This window comes from Cyanistes caeruleus, chromosome 9 (genome assembly GCF_971803275.1).
Source record: "Cyanistes caeruleus chromosome 9, bCyaCae1.hap1.1, whole genome shotgun sequence".
In the NCBI taxonomy this organism is placed as follows: Eukaryota; Metazoa; Chordata; class Aves; order Passeriformes; family Paridae; genus Cyanistes; species Cyanistes caeruleus.
Genome location: NC_141709.1, coordinates 3909487 through 3925772, shown reverse-complemented (window position 1 = coordinate 3925772; position 16286 = coordinate 3909487). Strand labels below are relative to the sequence as shown.

General features: G+C 42.8%; 1 protein-coding gene across 23 annotated transcripts in view; it reads left to right on the top strand.

Moving 5' to 3' along the window:
* Positions 1 to 16286, top strand: part of RASAL2 (RAS protein activator like 2) — a 160837-nt gene that overhangs the window by 101134 nt on the left and 43417 nt on the right. For 19 of the 23 annotated variants that reach the window (XM_086842941.1, XM_086842942.1, XM_086842940.1 and 16 more), the window contains one exon: positions 12657 to 12763. In XM_086842941.1, coding sequence (XP_086699067.1) covers positions 12657 to 12763 — 107 coding nt within the window. Of the gene's footprint in view, positions 1 to 10297; positions 11882 to 12656; positions 12764 to 16286 lie in introns of those variants that run through there. The other 4 variants (XM_086842949.1, XM_086842947.1, XM_086842948.1 and 1 more) reach the window with 1 other exon arrangement.

The following is a 16286-nucleotide window of genomic DNA, read 5'->3' as shown; positions in this document are numbered from 1 at the left end:
GCCAACAAAACTGCCTTAATCAATTATTTTCACGAAATACAGCACTTGTGAAGACATGAATTGTGCAAACTCTGTGGCCTGCAAGGTGAGCAAGAAAAATTCTTGGGAAAAATGTCATCTTGTGAATGCCAGCATCAAAAATTAAGTACCCTTTACATTCTGCTCATTAAATATATAGCTGGGTGTATTCATACTTTAATACAAGATGTCTGTTGACATGAGGCATATGACTCACAGCCTGGAAAGGCACTCCAGAGTGGATGGCTCTGTAAATAATGTCTTGGTCCTAATTTGGAATTAAATTAGCTTAATATTTTTGGAGTGGTCATTAATAGGTACTTACAAACTTGCCATCCTGCTAGCAGTGTAACTTAGCTGAATCCCTTAGCTATTCTGAGGATACCAAGGAAGTTGGATTGAGTACAAAAATGTAATTAAGTTGGTGTGGAAGTGGGAAAGAATACCCCATGGTTGTTCATCAGTAAAGTTCTGAAAATCCATCAGTTGTGCCCAGCTGAATTACCTGTATTATTATAGGATAGAGAGCTTCAAGGTTTGTTGTTTTTCTCACCTTCATTTTGAGCCTTTCTGTCCCTATTCATCTTTCCAGGCTGTCAGCAGGCACAGCTTTCACTGCCCCTGGATTCCTCTCTGCTCCAGAAACTATTATTTAGAAAATTTTTTTTTTCTGCCCCCCTCCTGAGTAACCACTGGTTAAGGTCTGACCTCAGCTGGGCTGGGAAGGCTGGTGGTGCTCACTCTGGAAGAGAGGAGAAGAATTACCCTGCTAAGTGACAATATTACATCAGTGTGCAGAGGTTGTCATCTGCATCTGGATAAGAGCTGTTGAGAGAGAGTGTAGAGATCAGTGACTGTGCTAAAATCACTTCATTAAGCAATCTGAAAGGATAAAACACTAGAGGATAATGTGTATGTGTGGGCTGGCACTTCATCAGCATGGTTTCGCTTTCCACAATAAATGAACTGGATTGAAGAGAGGCTTGAGTGTCCTTCCATTTTATTTTATTTTTTTCTGATTAAAAAGGGCTTTCTGTGTACTTTGCCATGCTCCAGTGGGGCTGTCCACACCTTCTTATGTCTGACATAAATCTGCTATTGATTTACACTGCAACAGAATTATTCTGCTCATAGCTTGTTCATAGGATCATGTAACAGCACTACACGCTGCTTTGACTTAAGTAGCTTAAGCCAAAAAAGTTACCCATGTTCCAAAATAACTGTGAATACTTCCATCATGATTTCCTAATACAGACTGCATTACTCAGCCTTGTCCACTGGGATCCCATTGAACTAGATCACAGCTTAGTTAGGAGACTGTTATATTGTAATGCTGCTCCTCAAAGCAAAATTACTTTCATTATAGGTAGGCATTTAAAATGATTTAATGAAGGAAACAGCCTTGTGCATATAGAATTGTCATTTTTAGGTGTCTGGGAAACTTATTTTCAAGCTAGCTGCTTGTTCCATGCTGTGGCATTGAAAATAGGACTGGAAAGTTAGTACTGCTTTGCATTTTTCTGGGGCAAAGTGCCTAAAATAACTCCTGTTATTTCCTAATGGGCAGGTATGAAGGTGAGTAGTTTTGCCTGACACACAACATTGATCCAGGGGTTGGAAAAACAAACATTCATTGTTCCTTATTCATTCCTAAATTATCTGTAAGACATTTTATTAAAAATGACTTGGGTGTACAATATCTAAAGTATATTGCTGTGAGGACATCATCTACTGACTAAAGCAATATCCATCCATCAGTCTGTCAGCACCTGTCCCTAGCGCATGTAAGACCCATTTTTCCTCCCCTTGAAAATGCCTCAGGCAGAGAACATTAATACATTATGATTTATAATGTCACTGTGACTATGTGCTTACAAAGCATCTGCATCACAAGGCATCTTTGCTCTATTATTTGCATATATTATGAATTCTCATTCACTAAAAATTCCTGTGGAAACTTCTGAGACTCATGCTTTTGAGTAGTTTCACTGATCAAGAAAGCTAATTTTTAAATTCACAGGATGGCAAAGCTTCTTAGCTTCACAGATTTCAGACACAGAACTTCAGGAGAGTGACATTTGTGATAACTGCAGAGTTCAGTCAGTGGCTGTAATGCAGGAATTACCAGCAAGGGATGTAGACAAGTTTTAAATGACTGGCTTTTGTAAGATGCTCCAAAGCAGAAGGGTTTGGTTTAATTTACAGGCTTGAGAACTCATCTGCTTTTAGAAGTCAGGGGTGAGGGAGATAAACCCAAACACTTTGAACAGGTTTTCTGATGTTTTCACCTGCTATTCTGTACAGCCACTGGTACTAATTTTGGAAAGCAGTCTCTCAAGACAGATATCAGCTGATTATTGTCCTTGCTTTTTGATTGGATTTTTTTGTTGTTTTTTGGGTTTTTTTTTTTAAATTACTACTTTGCTGACCCTTCCCACCTCTCTATATTTTCATATTTTCCATACTTCTGCTCTGGTTGATGGAGCCATTTGTATCTGGATTTGCATTTCGACAAACTCCCACTGTAGGTAGGTCCCACAGCATGAAAATAAGTTAGTCATGTTTTGAATAGTCTTCTCATGCTGATTTGCATTTTATCTTACAATCTGTCTGTCCTGAAAAATTTGGACAAGACTTTTTTTTATGGTTTTTGGAAAGCTTTAGAGCACAAGATCTCCTTTAAGACAAATTTAAGAAGCCATTCACAGTGTAACTTCTGCTGGGACCAGCACTACATCCCTCCTGCAGCTGTGGAGCTGTGTCTCTGGCTTTCTTGCACAGCAAAGGTTTAAAAATCAAAATCAGTGCTCCAGAGGAGTCTGAAGATATATTTGAAGGGATTGTTTGAAACTAAGTATTCAAAGGATGTAAGCAGAGAGGACATTTCTGATACCAGTGTTTGATAATGGACTATCAAAGCAGAAAAACCAGCCAGAGCCCAGTGGTTGGGAGATGAGGCTTGATAAATTCAGTCTTGGAGCTAAGGAGCAATTTGCTAAGCAGGAGAGGAGTTAATCATTGGAACAGCTTACAGGGGATCAGACAGGCTCTTTATGTCTTTGCCTTTTGTGGTGACAATTGAATGCCCCTTTTTCTGGAAGATAGGTCTTTGTTCAGAAATAATTCAGTGAATGGATGAAGTCCATTGATGGGTGATGTTCTGAAGATGTTTCAAGTCAGGTTAGATGGTTTGTTTTGTCGTGTCAGTGGCTCTTCTACATCTTTTCTATCACTTTAAATTTCTAGGGGGACTGTGTTCATGACTTACTTTCTTACAAGGACTTTTTAATTCTTGCTTTAGTTCTGATGTCTGTCTCATGACTATCTGACAGTCCCTTGCAGGCAGGTGACCTGCACGTTAATGTGACCTGTTAAACCACACAAAATGAAGATAAATAATAGGGATGTATTTATGCAGGTTTTCCTCCTCTGTGAATTTCCCCAGGAATGTTAATTCACTGAAGAAATCTGCTTATCAAAAACTTCACTGTCCTTTCAGTTCCTAGTTGCATCCTCCTGACTGAAGTCTTTGCCAGCTCTAGTTCCATTTCTTACAAAGTTGGTTTTTTTATCTTCACATATTTTAAAATACTCCAATAAGCCAGTTTCATATTTGATATGTAATATACTTCCTCTGCTATCATGAACATTTTAAAATATTGGAAGGGATTAATAAAGCTAAATTATTACACAAGATGAGGCAGCCAGGGAGGAAAACAGGATCTGTATGTGATTTGTACTCCTAGAAAGGATGTAAAATTGGTAAATGTTCATGGGAAATCATACTCATAACTCTGTTTTCTCTAGAACATTTTATTTATAGCACTGATAGTTAATACTGCAAGTTTTTAATGGAAAGACACTCTCAGGTGATTGTGAACACAGTGTTTGATTAGAGAACTAAAAGAAAGGGGTTGAAATTTTCATTTCATATTGACCAACCATATAAACCAAAATAACTATCTAATCCTTTCTCTGGAAGTTCTTTAATTCCATTCTTATTACAAGTATATTTATGTCATCAGTTTGCACAGTCTTAAAGAAAAGGTTCTACTTGTGGAAGCTGGACAAAATGTGATCCTCCCACACAGAGGGAAATTTGTTGGAACAGTTCATTTTGTAAAAAAAAATGAAAAATATTTTAAAAAATCAGCTCTTTTTGCATAGAAATCTAGCTATCGCAGGACTTTATATGATGTAGGAAATGTTTCTGGGTTTTCATCCCAGATATGGGATGCAGACACATTTTTTCAGTGGGGACAGGAGGACAGCTCTGCTCAGTCTGGCACGCTGCTGGGGTACCTCACTCCTGAACCTCCTGTCCCATGTTCCCTCATTAACTGGGAATTCTGTAGAGCACCTGCCCTGCTTGGCAGGTGTTTTATGAAAATATCTGTCCTGCACAAACAATACTTGCTACAGTTTGTCTTAGTAATTGGAATTTTCCTCCCTGCTGGGACTTGATAGCTTTTTTTTTTTTTCTTTCTTCTTCATTTGTTGGTTGGTATCTAAATTTTTGCCTTGCTGATCTAATGGCTTTTTGGTGTAGCTTGAGTTTTAGTCAGTGGTCAGCAAATATCCTTGTTTGTAATAGGGATTGGCAAGTGTATAAATTATTTAAAATAAAGACAGGTTCAGAAACTGATGAACAAAAGGCAGCTGTCTCTTTAAAGAGCGCAGTTTGATCAGAGCATCAGCCCCATCCCCTGAGGACAAAGGCAATTTTGATTTGTGGGGCCCAGGAGTCCCTCACTTACCAGGGTTCATCCCTGCTTGTGCATGTATAAACCTGCAAAATGCTCTTTTGTGTAGAATAAATCTTGGGCTGTAAATCCTGTACAATTAAATGTGACCCTTCATAAAGTCACGGTGACGAGTCTTCACTGCAGAGCAAGCTCGCTGTCCAGGGAGGGCAGAATTATTTCCCATTTCGCTTGTTTTTAGTTTTTTTAGATAGATAACCACCCACCAGTGCTGATGGCTTCTTTGAGCCCCCAAGATTGCTGCTGTCTCCTTACCTCTGTTTGCTTTGCCCCATGGCAGTGGGGACTGAATCCAGCAGGGCTGTGGTTGTTCTCACTGCTGAGGAAGAGGAGCAATTCCCCCTGTCCTGAGGAAGAGGAGCAATTCCCCCTGTCCTGCCGCTGAGGAAGAGGAGCAATTCCCCCTGTCCTGCCGCTGAGGAAGAGGAGCAATTCCCCCTGTCCTGAGGAAGAGAAGCAATTCCCCCTGTCCTGCTGCTGAGGAAGAGGAGCAATTCCCCCTGTCCTGAGGAAGAGAAGCAATTCCCCCTGTCCTGAGGAAGAGAAGCAATTCCCCCTGTCCTGAGGAAGAGGAGCAATTCCCCCTGTCCTGCTGCTGAGGAAGAGGAGCAATTCCCCCTGTCCTGCTGCTGAGGAAGAGGAGCAATTCCCCCTGTCCTGAGGAAGAGAAGCAATTCCCCCTGTCCTGCTGCTGAGGAAGAGGAGCAATTCCCCCTGTCCTGAGGAAGAGAAGCAATTCCCCCTGTCCTGCTGCTGAGGAAGAGGAGCAATTCCCCCTGTCCTGAGGAAGAGAAGCAATTCCCCCTGTCCTGCTGCTGAGGAAGAGGAGCAATTCCCCCTGTCCTGAGGAAGAGAAGCAATTCCCCCTGTCCTGCTGCTGAGGAAGAGGAGCAATTCCCCCTGTCCTGCTGAGGAAGAAGAGCAATTCCCCCTGTCCTGGGGAAGAGGAGCAATTCCCCCTGTCCTGCTGCTGAGGAAGAGGAGCAATTCCCCCTGTCCTGAGGAAGAGGAGCAATTCCCCCTGTCCTGCTGCTGAGGAAGAGGAGCAGCTCCCCGGCTCCTGCTGCTGTTGGCAGGCAGCAGCAGATTCCATTATTGCCGATCAATGCCGCCGCCATGCAGGAGGAGGGGAGAGGGAGGGGTGGGAGCTTCCTATGCACAGATTGATCAAGCTGCCATTGCATGAACAAATCCATTGCTAGGAAGGCTGGGATGCTGGGATAATAGCTGGAGCAGGAAGGGGCTTGTAAACAGGGGAATGCAGGCTCGTCACTAGTGGGGAGGGGATTTGAATTGCCTCTGAGCTTGCTGTTTTTTCTTCTAGCGTAAAGCACAATACCTGAGCCTTCAAACAAAGCCAACACTGTGAGGAATGGTAGGGCTATAGTGCACTTAGCTGATGAGCTATTGTGCTGACTTATTTGAGCTTCTTCAGCACTGATGTATTTCTACTTTTTACTTAAGTTGATTCTATCATAACCTGCTGCTTCTTCAGGATTTTGAAACCTCTGTTTCCCCTGCTTCCTTTTTTTTTTTATTTTTATTTTTTTGCTGTCTTCCTGTTCCTGCTTGGACTGAAACCTGACACAAAGGGACAAGTACAAATCCCAGTTACTGCTCCCACCCATGCCTGCAGTGGCAGATGTAGGGTTGAGATCACGTTCTCATGTTTGTCAGTGTAGACAATAACTGGAGTACTGGAATCCCAAGACCATCAGCTCCTCCCCACCCTTCCTACCCTGCTCCGTTCACTTACTGTGTTCTGTATGGAAAAGTTTTCTGGCTGGAAAATAAGTCTTCTTTCTCCTGGGCATGTGGCCGAATGGCTGGATAGCAGCACTGAAGATGAGAAAAGCCTTCTCTCGTTCCTTGGTACGGTAGGGTACAAACTGTATTTTTGGGGTTTTAACACTTTACTGGGAAGCCTTTACGACTTTGGTGCTTAATTTCTTCAGTCTTTCAGTTACCTGACCTTACTTGTTTTTAACAGCTAATAAGTGGTGTGAACTTTTAATTAAACTTTGTTACAGCCTTTTTGAAATAGTTACAAACACACTGGCCAAATGTTACCTTGTAAATGGGCATGTGCCCTGCAGCGAATGAACTAAACTGGACTAAACTATGTTATTTACTGCACTGGTTTTCTTCCCTGTGCCATTTGACAAGCTGATCACTGGGTTCAGACCACGTCCTCTGATTTCTGTCAGCTTGCCTGACTTCTGAACTGCGTGATGGTAGCAAGATAAATCAAGGGAGACTGCTCAAAGTTTTTCTTCCTAAGGGAAATGTGCAGATGCATTTAGAATAAAAATTCCCAAACGGTGTCTTAACTCTGGGACCACGTTTGGGGTTCACTGACACCTCTCGGATGTCTGCAGTACATTGAGTCTTTTCCTGTGTCCTTAACAATAATTTTTACTGTTTAGGGACAAAATCCCTCCACAGTGAGCAAGAAGTGCTGAGGCTCGGAGCAGCTTTCTGGGCCATGGAGAGGAACAGGCAGGAGCTGCTGAGCTTTGGTGCATTCAAGAGCTATCCCAAAGGATTGCTTTTTGGAGAATGCCTTCCCAACCCTTTTACAGACAGTAAAAAGATTTTTTTGGAAAGCTGTGGCTCAAGGCTGTTGTTTAATAAGGAGGACAATAAATATTGATATCATACTAATGTGTGTTTAAGTCATAAGCCTCTAAACAAATTAGGCTGCAGGAACAAGTTACCATGCGTCAGCTGATCGGAGATAATTGTCTGTGTGCAATCTCTGCAGCAAACACAAGGTAATTTGAATTAGCAGGGGCAGTCCAAGATCATTAGGAGCTAACGAGGACATCAGCATCTCCAGGTCATGGGCAGCAGCTCCTTCTCTCTGCTTTTGTGTTGGCTCCGTTGTCCAGGCAATTTGTTTGGCTTCGTGTGGAGTCAACCATGAAGGGAAGTTTTAGAGGCTGCTGCATGAGGAGGTCAAAAAGGAGTAACTATCCCAAATTTTGTACAGCCACCCACACCAGGCAGAGGATATGTTGAGCAGTTTAGGGATGTGCATCTGCTTCATTTCTGACTTGATTTGCAGAGCTGGAGGATTTGTTCTTCCGCTTCAAATTGAATGAATGCATCAGTCTAAGAACAGCTGATGGTGTTCTCACTCAATGCCATGTACAATTTCCTCCAAACTTTCAGGGAAAATAAATTGTGGGAGTTTATACTTGAAACCCCAAAGTTATTTTCTCTTATGATATTGATATCTGTGCCATTTCTTCCAGCTTCCTCTAATATTTACCTGCTTTGCATGTTAGGTCTTGTCTTTCAGACTGTAAAGTCGTTTAGGAATCAATGACTTCAGGATCTTTCAAGTTACTTGGTTACATTTAGGTTGCTTTCTATGCACCTTCTGTACTGGGCACTAATTCAATTACACTTTTTTTTATATATGCCAGCACAATGCAAGTGTCTAACACCAACAGAATTGCCTTTCTGTAAATTAAAAATATTTTATAGTTACCTGGATCGTCTTCCAAGACTTATCTGATGGACTCAATCCCTAATAAAGCACAGACAGTATCTTCTTTTCAAACCCCCACTAATGGACTGGGAGAGTTTTTGATCATAGTTTGTATCTAGCAGTTGTTTGATGCTGGAGTTCTACAGCCAGTGAGCTTTGCAGGGTTCCCTTTGTATTTCCCTTTCCAGGCTTGGCAGCTTTTGTGCACTTCAGTGTCCTGAAACTTGGTTACATTCACTCTGATGTATCTTCTTGTGATTTTTTTTTTCCCCTGTCTGGTTGCCTCGTTAAATGTGGAAAAGCTATCTCTGCAAATTTCCATTTTTTTCCTTTAAGTTATACCTTTCACGATTTGCATAATGTATTTTAGTCAGAACACAAACTTGGACTTCAGGACTTAAAATAGATTAGGGGGGTTTGAGTTTGCTTTTACCTTAGGCTTCTTGTACAGGCATTTAATGAAATTTTTATGACAATCTGTGAATTGGGCCCTAGCCTGAATTCTCCCCAAGTGAGCAAAATGAGAGAGAATGCTTATTGCAAGATAAAACATTTAACGTTTTTATTTATTTTGATATTTCAAAATAAAACTTGAAATTTTCCTATTTCACTAGGTCATACCCATCTGAAAAATGCTGCTGAGACACTTCTTCCTCTTCTTGTTCTTTCTTCTGTATCTGCAATTATAATTCCTACCTGCTGTGTCTGTCCCACAAAGCTGGGAGGTTTGTTTAGTGTCTGCTTCTCCCACCTGAAGAAAAAGCTCTTCACAGTGAAAATACAAATTTCCACCACAGCAAGTCTTTCAAGTGGCCACAGCACCCAGCAATAGGAAATTTAGGTCAATCCCCAGATTGGGTGGTGACCAGAGGTCACTGAGGCTACACCACTGTGGCTGAGAGGGCTCCCTTCAAGGGAGGGCAACTCTCACCACTGCTCCATGTAGTAAGTGGCACCTGGCTTACACAAACCTTCCTCCTGGCCTACAGAACAAGCTTTGGTGTTGCTGAGGGTAGAGAGTGGCTCAGCAGGATGGAAGACCTACCTTCATTGTATCCTCGGGCAGTTCCCTCCTCAGAGGCATCTGCCACTGCAGAGGAATTGGCTCAGCTGATTTGCAACTGACTGTTGCTATGTAGTGTGTAAATACTCATTTGGATAAATACTTATTTACATAAATATTACTGCATATTACCAAGATAACAGGTGATAAAAGTGACCCACTGAGATGTTTACAACTCATTTTTTTTAATGGTATAGTGGAAAGTGTCCCTGCCTGGATGATCTTTAAGGCTCATTCAATCCCAAACCATTGTCAGACTCTACAATTTTTTTGTTGCAGGTTGAAATGGGGAGGATCTGTCAGGTGGGTTTTCTTCCCTTTTCCTTTTTTTTTTTTTGTTTTTTCTTGTTTTCTTCCCAGAAACAGAAAGGCTGAAAAGGGTTTCAGATTGTTTTGATGGATAAACAATGTGATCTGTCTGTAGCCTTGGTCCCTGAGAGTGAGCAATGCAGAAAGCAGTTGTAATTTAATACTAAGCTGATGAGAGGTGCATTGATTTTTGCAGCAGGTGAAGATTATGCAAAAGTAGCCTCAAGCATTAGTAGTGGAGCAGGGGAGGGAGCTGTCTAATTTTTTGCCTGGTGGTGACAGTATAGATTTCTTTCACAAGACTCAGCAAAAATACTGTTCTACAGGCATCATAGCAAGTTGCTTCAGCTTTTGATTTCCAGTTAACATATCCCGACAATTTTGCTCTATCTGGGTCTTCCTTTTCCTAGGGACTAAGTGTGTCTATTTGCTCTTTTTTTTTAGAAGGAGAAGAGAGGGAGAGGTAGTTTTTATTTTTAGTTCACTGCAGGCACCTAGTGAATATTTCATTTTCCCTTCCCCATTTGGTACACTTCTGTGATGGTGTGAGAAAAGAAGAAACCCATTTTGCCGATGAAATGCCAACATTTTATTTGCAGAAAAGTTGGATTGCTGCTGGGTGGGTGTTGGGGAGGAGAGGGAGGGCAAGGGGAGCCAGGCACGTTCCTTGTGGTAGCTTTTCAGCCCCACTCAGTTTAAAGTTAAGCCCTTTCCCAAACTGCCCCTCCTGCAGAAGGTGTTGTGGAAAATGCTGGGGAGTTTGGGCTCGTGTTTCCATTTATGACTCAGCAAAGTTAAGGGACTGTTTTAAATTACCGGAGCAGCTTTGATGTGATTTCCTGCGCGTGAGAAGCGGAGGAAGCCAAACCTATTACGTTACTCGTTACCAGCCGGTGTAACATGAAAGGTGCTCACTCTAGCCCTGTGCCAATGGAATATATCAATCCTATGGACACGGGAACGGCAGGGACAATCCTTTATATTCTACCTAACACAGCTCTGGGCAGAGCAGTACTACAGGTGCTGCAGAAAATAAAGTTTCCCTTCATCTAGGCCAGGGAGGCAGCTGGCGATATTAAAGTGCACCGTCAGGTAAAACTGGCTCCTGAGGTGGTGGGACCGACTGACTCAAAAAACCTTGGGCTGGCACTGGCCCTGCTCCAGGTGCATTGTTCTCTAAAGGTGCCCTGATGAGGACTTACCCTGCAGCTCTGGAGCAGGAGATGCTGTCGGAGAGCGCTGCCGGTGCTGCTCCAGAGGAGGAGCGCTCTCCCCACAGGGGCAGCTCTCCGGCGCTGGAGGGCCGGGATGCGCTCGGTCGCTGCGGGCAGGGCTCGGGCATCGCCCTCACAGCTGGCTGTGCCCTGCCCTTTCCTCACACACCACACCATGTCTTGGACTCTGCCCACTTCGAGAGGCTGCTCTCCCTCCTAGCAGTCCTTTCCCCCGGCAGACCGAGGGGCTCAGTGTCAGCAATTTGCTTTTTGAAAAGATAAATATCTACCGAGCGAGACACTAATACTGCAGGGTCCGGATTCCTTTGCCTCTCCTCCTCCTCCTCTATGCTCCATTTTGTCAGTCTCCAAGCATCCATGGGAGAGACGTATTATAACTCTGCTGAAATCAAAATCCGGTATGCAAAGGCATCACAAGTAATGTTATCCCTGAAGAAAGCTTCTCTCCTTTTTTTTCCTTCGGCTGTTTGGAGGAAAACGCCGCTCCCGTGGCACCAGCTGGCTGGCTCTCCCCATAAAGCTCGCTTTTTGCCGCTGTGAATCAGGATGCTCAGGGAAAATTTCGGTGGCGGAGGGAAGCCGGCAGTTGGGCGTCTGTTAATAGCCTGAAAGTAACTAATGAGGATGTGCAGCCGGAGCGATTGATTGAAGAGCTGCAGTCCTGTGTGCTGCTGCTTCTCTCGCTCGCTCCTCGCCAGCCCAGGCAGGGGAGGGCGGCCAGAGACACCCGGCGTTCCCTCAAGTGGAACTCACGGATCCCCAGGGCCGGGCAGCCAGGAATGGAAGTTTAAGCTGCATCTGAAAGGAGGAACGGCAGGAGTCAAAATGTCACTGCCCGGAGTCACGGCTTGCTCCTTTTCTTTGAGGTTCGGAAGATAACAATGGACTTTCTGCTAGGAAGTGATTTTTTCCCTCCCCGTGTTGGGGGGTGTTTTGTGAAGCTGGATTCCTTAAAGTCTGGCAATTGAGCTGGAGATGGGCAGCACTTGTGATAAAGGTATCTGTATGCATACCTAGCTTAATATAAAAAATGCATATATGTGTGTTTGTGGAGAGATTTTTAATGCTCTGTGTGTACTTTATTATGCTATTATCCCAGTGGTTGTACTAGTCAAAGACATCAGTGCAGCTTTTATGAATATTCGTGCTCATCAGATCAGTCTGCATGGATTTAAGATGCCAAAGTCGTGTCTTAGTAAGGTCATACTGCCAGAACGAGGAGAAGTTGACCTATTTTTTTTTTTTTTTTGTCTGCAGAGATATATATGTCATATTACCCAGGCACTTTTAAGTCTTCTGCTGGTTGCATGCTTTGAGCAAGTGGTGGGATCATACACGACCGAACTTTGACCTTTGCCAAATTCAGCTGGGACTAAAACTGAGCTTCCCTGGGTCTTGATTGTAGTTGTCTGTTAATTACTGCACTGCTTACATTAAAAAATTGAATCAAAAAAAAATAGGTTTAAGTTCTCTGAATACTGTCTCTCTAACAGTAACAGAATATTAAGTATGTCCAGGTATTGATCTTTACCAGCACTTTTTATTTTAATCTCCCACAGTCAAATCAGATTCACAGCCTTGAATCTGCTAGTGTAAATGCCATCATAGGTTAGTAAGTGAATAAGATACAGGTAAATAGGTGGTTTAATTCAGCAGTTTAGTAATGCACTCAAAACTTTCCTGAGGCTTCTGTCCTCCAGAGCACAAAGCCTGACTATTCCCCACCCCCAGGCACCCATTCACCACCTTCTTCTTCTTCTTCTCTCCCTCAGAGGTCCCAGCAGAGAGATCTCCTCGCAGACGGAGCATCTCGGGGACGGGCACCTCTGAGAAAACCAACTCCATGGATGTTCCGAACACTTCTCCTTTCAGAGTACCAGTAAGTGTGCCTTCCCTGCAAAGGGGCATTTGTCTCATTGGATGGGAGGAGGAGATTTAAATATCACAGTGCACAACCAGGCTGGGGGAGCCTGGGGGTAAAGGAATATTTGCTTAATATTTCTGCTTGACCAAGAGGTTTTGCTATCAAGTGTCATATATGACCAATAAGATTCCTGGTAGATCCCTAACTTGCTCCTTTTCATTGCCTTGATCTGAAGTTACAGATAGAGAAGCAACAGTGTTAATGTGGGCAGCGACCTATATAAATACTTTTGAAGTTGCCTCCAGGGATTGCATTCCATATACAATCTTGACAAGGAAACAAGTTCCTTTAGGTTTGGGATATTTTTCCCTCTTCCCAATGAAGTGCATGGAAAATTGAAATGGTTTTATAGTTTATTCAGAAGCTGATTAAATTTCTGTAGGTGTGTTAATTCCTCTTTAGCTCTTTGGGTTTTGTTCTGAGTTTGGTTAGCTGTGAGTCTGTATAAGAATTGTTCAGCTACTGCCTGGATTTTGCTTGGGTCAGTCTTTGGTCAGTGTGTCCAGGAGCACAAAGGCATTTCTATTATTAGACTGGGGACAAATGCTTCAAGTTAAAGTGAGGTGCCCAGTAATTTTCAACAAAATTTGTTCATGTTTTGAATATTTGAATTTGAATATTTGAATTATAATTTGAATATTGTGAACATTATCATGCCCTCCATTACTTTTGGCAAATAATCTGCCTACTTCAGAATAAATCTTGCATTGTGTCATTTTAAAAACAGCCAAAAGATTTAATGAGCTTTTTTTAAATTGTTCAAGGATTAAGCTTGGTCAGAGTGTATAGAATACATGGTGTTTAAAGCAACCTGTGAATTCATGGTATACTGGAATGAAGAAAGGGACCAAGGAAGCATTGAATACACTGGGTATCCTTACTTGGGCCCTTTTCAGAGTCATAGAGTAATACAGATTGGAAAGGACTTGAAAATCTCCAAAGCTGCTATCCCACCTGAGCTATTCTGTGTTCTATGAATGAACCTTTGTCACTTCAGAGATTTGTTTTCTGGATAGTACTTGGGGAAAAAAAGGCCTTGGTCCAGTTGTATCTGAAGTTGATACAAGAATATTCTGTTGTGCCAAGTTCTGAGATTTTGATAGTGAGTCCCTGATCCACAGAGTTCCAGGAAGATTTCTGAACTCTGAGAGCCTTCAAAAGTCTTATCCATGTCTCCATTTATAAGAAATTCTGTTTTCTTTGCTTTCATCTATAAGTAATAGCCCAAGCCTTTAGATGTACACATGCATTGTAGTAACATTTCTCTAACAACTGCAAGCTGTGTATCAGAAGTGTTCGATGACTATCTGTATTGTTTCTTTTATATGCCTCCTTTTTTCATCACTTTTGTACCATTCCTTTTAATGATGATCCTATCTCTTAAGTAATGTTTTAATGGTTCTCTAATTCTTCTCTAATAGTTCTGTAATACTTCTTAGCTCCTGCTCCCTTTCAAAACAAGAACGTTTCTCATTTCCCCTGGTGGTGTGTTGGGCTTTTAGGACTCTGGCAAATAGGCTCAGGAATCAGTACCTGGCTGCTTTTCTTGGGCATAAACCAGCAGAGAGCTAGAAGATATTTGTGCCATGTGGAGCTGGATTCTGCTGCTTTGTCTGCCTGACCACCTGTACACCCAGGAGCATAATGCACCCTCCTGTCCTCCTCATGGGGACAAGGCTTCTGGCTTTGGAGGTTTTGTTGTGAGTAACCCATTTATAGCCTGTTACTCCTAAGTGGGGGCTGAGATCACCCTGTTTTAAAACACAGCAGCTTGTGAGCTGTTTAAAAGAGCAAGCTGCAATTGGAAGTCAGATTGCTTAACAATACAGATGAGCTCAAGCCAAAACTGCTGAAACCAAACACAGTGTTAACTTGGTAGATTGGCACACATCTAATAGGTGGCTGAGAAGATGGGGAGGAATCGTGTTCCTGCCTGTGAGTGATAATAACAATTTCCCAGCTCTCAGAAAGAGGAAAGGTGACTTGGGTACCTCATGAAAGTCTCAGTTTTGCATCACTGATCTGAGAAGAGCTGCAAGTGAAGGATGCAAAAGGTGCTTGTAATGGCTTCAAATTTGTGTCTGTGAGGTTGTCCCTATTTGACAGGGATTTATTCTACATATAAAGGAGATTAATAGTAAGAGAACTTGCTTTTTTTGTTTTTCCAGACTTTGTCACCTACAGTGCAGGTTGGAGGGCTACAGGCAGCTGCAGCATAGTGCTGTCTCAGTTATTCTTCCCATGGCCCTGACTCTGTGCCATACCTCATCTCCTCACTGCTTGGATTTCTAACAGAAAGCAGCTTAAGGCAGGGGACAGCTTAACCTTCTTCCATCCTGATGGAAAATTATGCTGAGACTTTCATAATAAGTTGCTTTTACAGCTTTTTAAGTTTGTCTCTCAGAACATCTATTTAAAAGCTGTCTTCTCAATAGGACAGTAGCTTCCAGCATGTTCTGTGCAGGTTTTTTTCCTTTTGAGCACAGGCAGTGGTAGTCACTCAGAACAAGGCATCTGGTTTTTAATACTGCTAACTGGCATTGCTTTAGCATCTGGAATTTTGATTCATAACAGCATAATTGCCTTTAAGCAAACATTTCCTTGACAATGCATTTTTTAAGTAGCCTCTTCAGTGGCAGTGGTCAATGAGGGATTTATGTTTGAGGGCTGACGTGTAAAATTCGTGAATTCGCCTTTTTACCTCCTGCATGGGCACTGTAGGAAAAGATGTATGTTTAAATTTGTGAAAAGCAGAATTTCTGTAGTTATACTCTTTGCTAGGATGGACCACTCCATGGACCAGCATGTCCAGGCAGAATGGAGCTCGGAGCAACCTGGGATAGTGGAAGGTGTCCCTGCCCATGGCAGGGGGTTGTAATGAGATGATGTTTAAGGTCCCTCCCAAGGCAAACCGTTCTATAATTCCATGATTTGTTCTGGTTATCTCCCACCAAGGGGAGTAAAGGGGATTCTGCAAATGTTGACACCGCACAACACAGACAGCGAGAAGAGCTCTTGGTGCTTGTCCTTTCCTCCCCGTGGCCCCACATTTTTCTTGTCTGCACTTGAAGCATTAGTCTCCATCTAAGTTCAACTGTGTGCATTGATGTTTGATGATTTCCAGGTGTGTCAGGAAGAAATATTGAGAGAGAAGGGAAGGGCACAAAAGGTAGGAAAACAGAGATGAAGAGATGCATCTACTCCCATATAGATGGATGTGCTGTTTATAGATACACATATAGGAAGAGTCATTTTTTTAATAATGGATATTATTTGACTGAACAAATAGGGAGGCAGAGGGAGCTGGCTCCAAGTAGGCACTGTGACGCATAGGTGGGCGAGAAACCAGCTTTTCCCTTCCCACACACACCATGTCCTGGCAGCGCCTCGGCCTCCTTGCATCCCGTTCCCTACTGTGGCACTGTGGAGCCCCAGCAGCACTGCTGCAGCCTGACACATTCCCTCGTTGCTCTGCTGT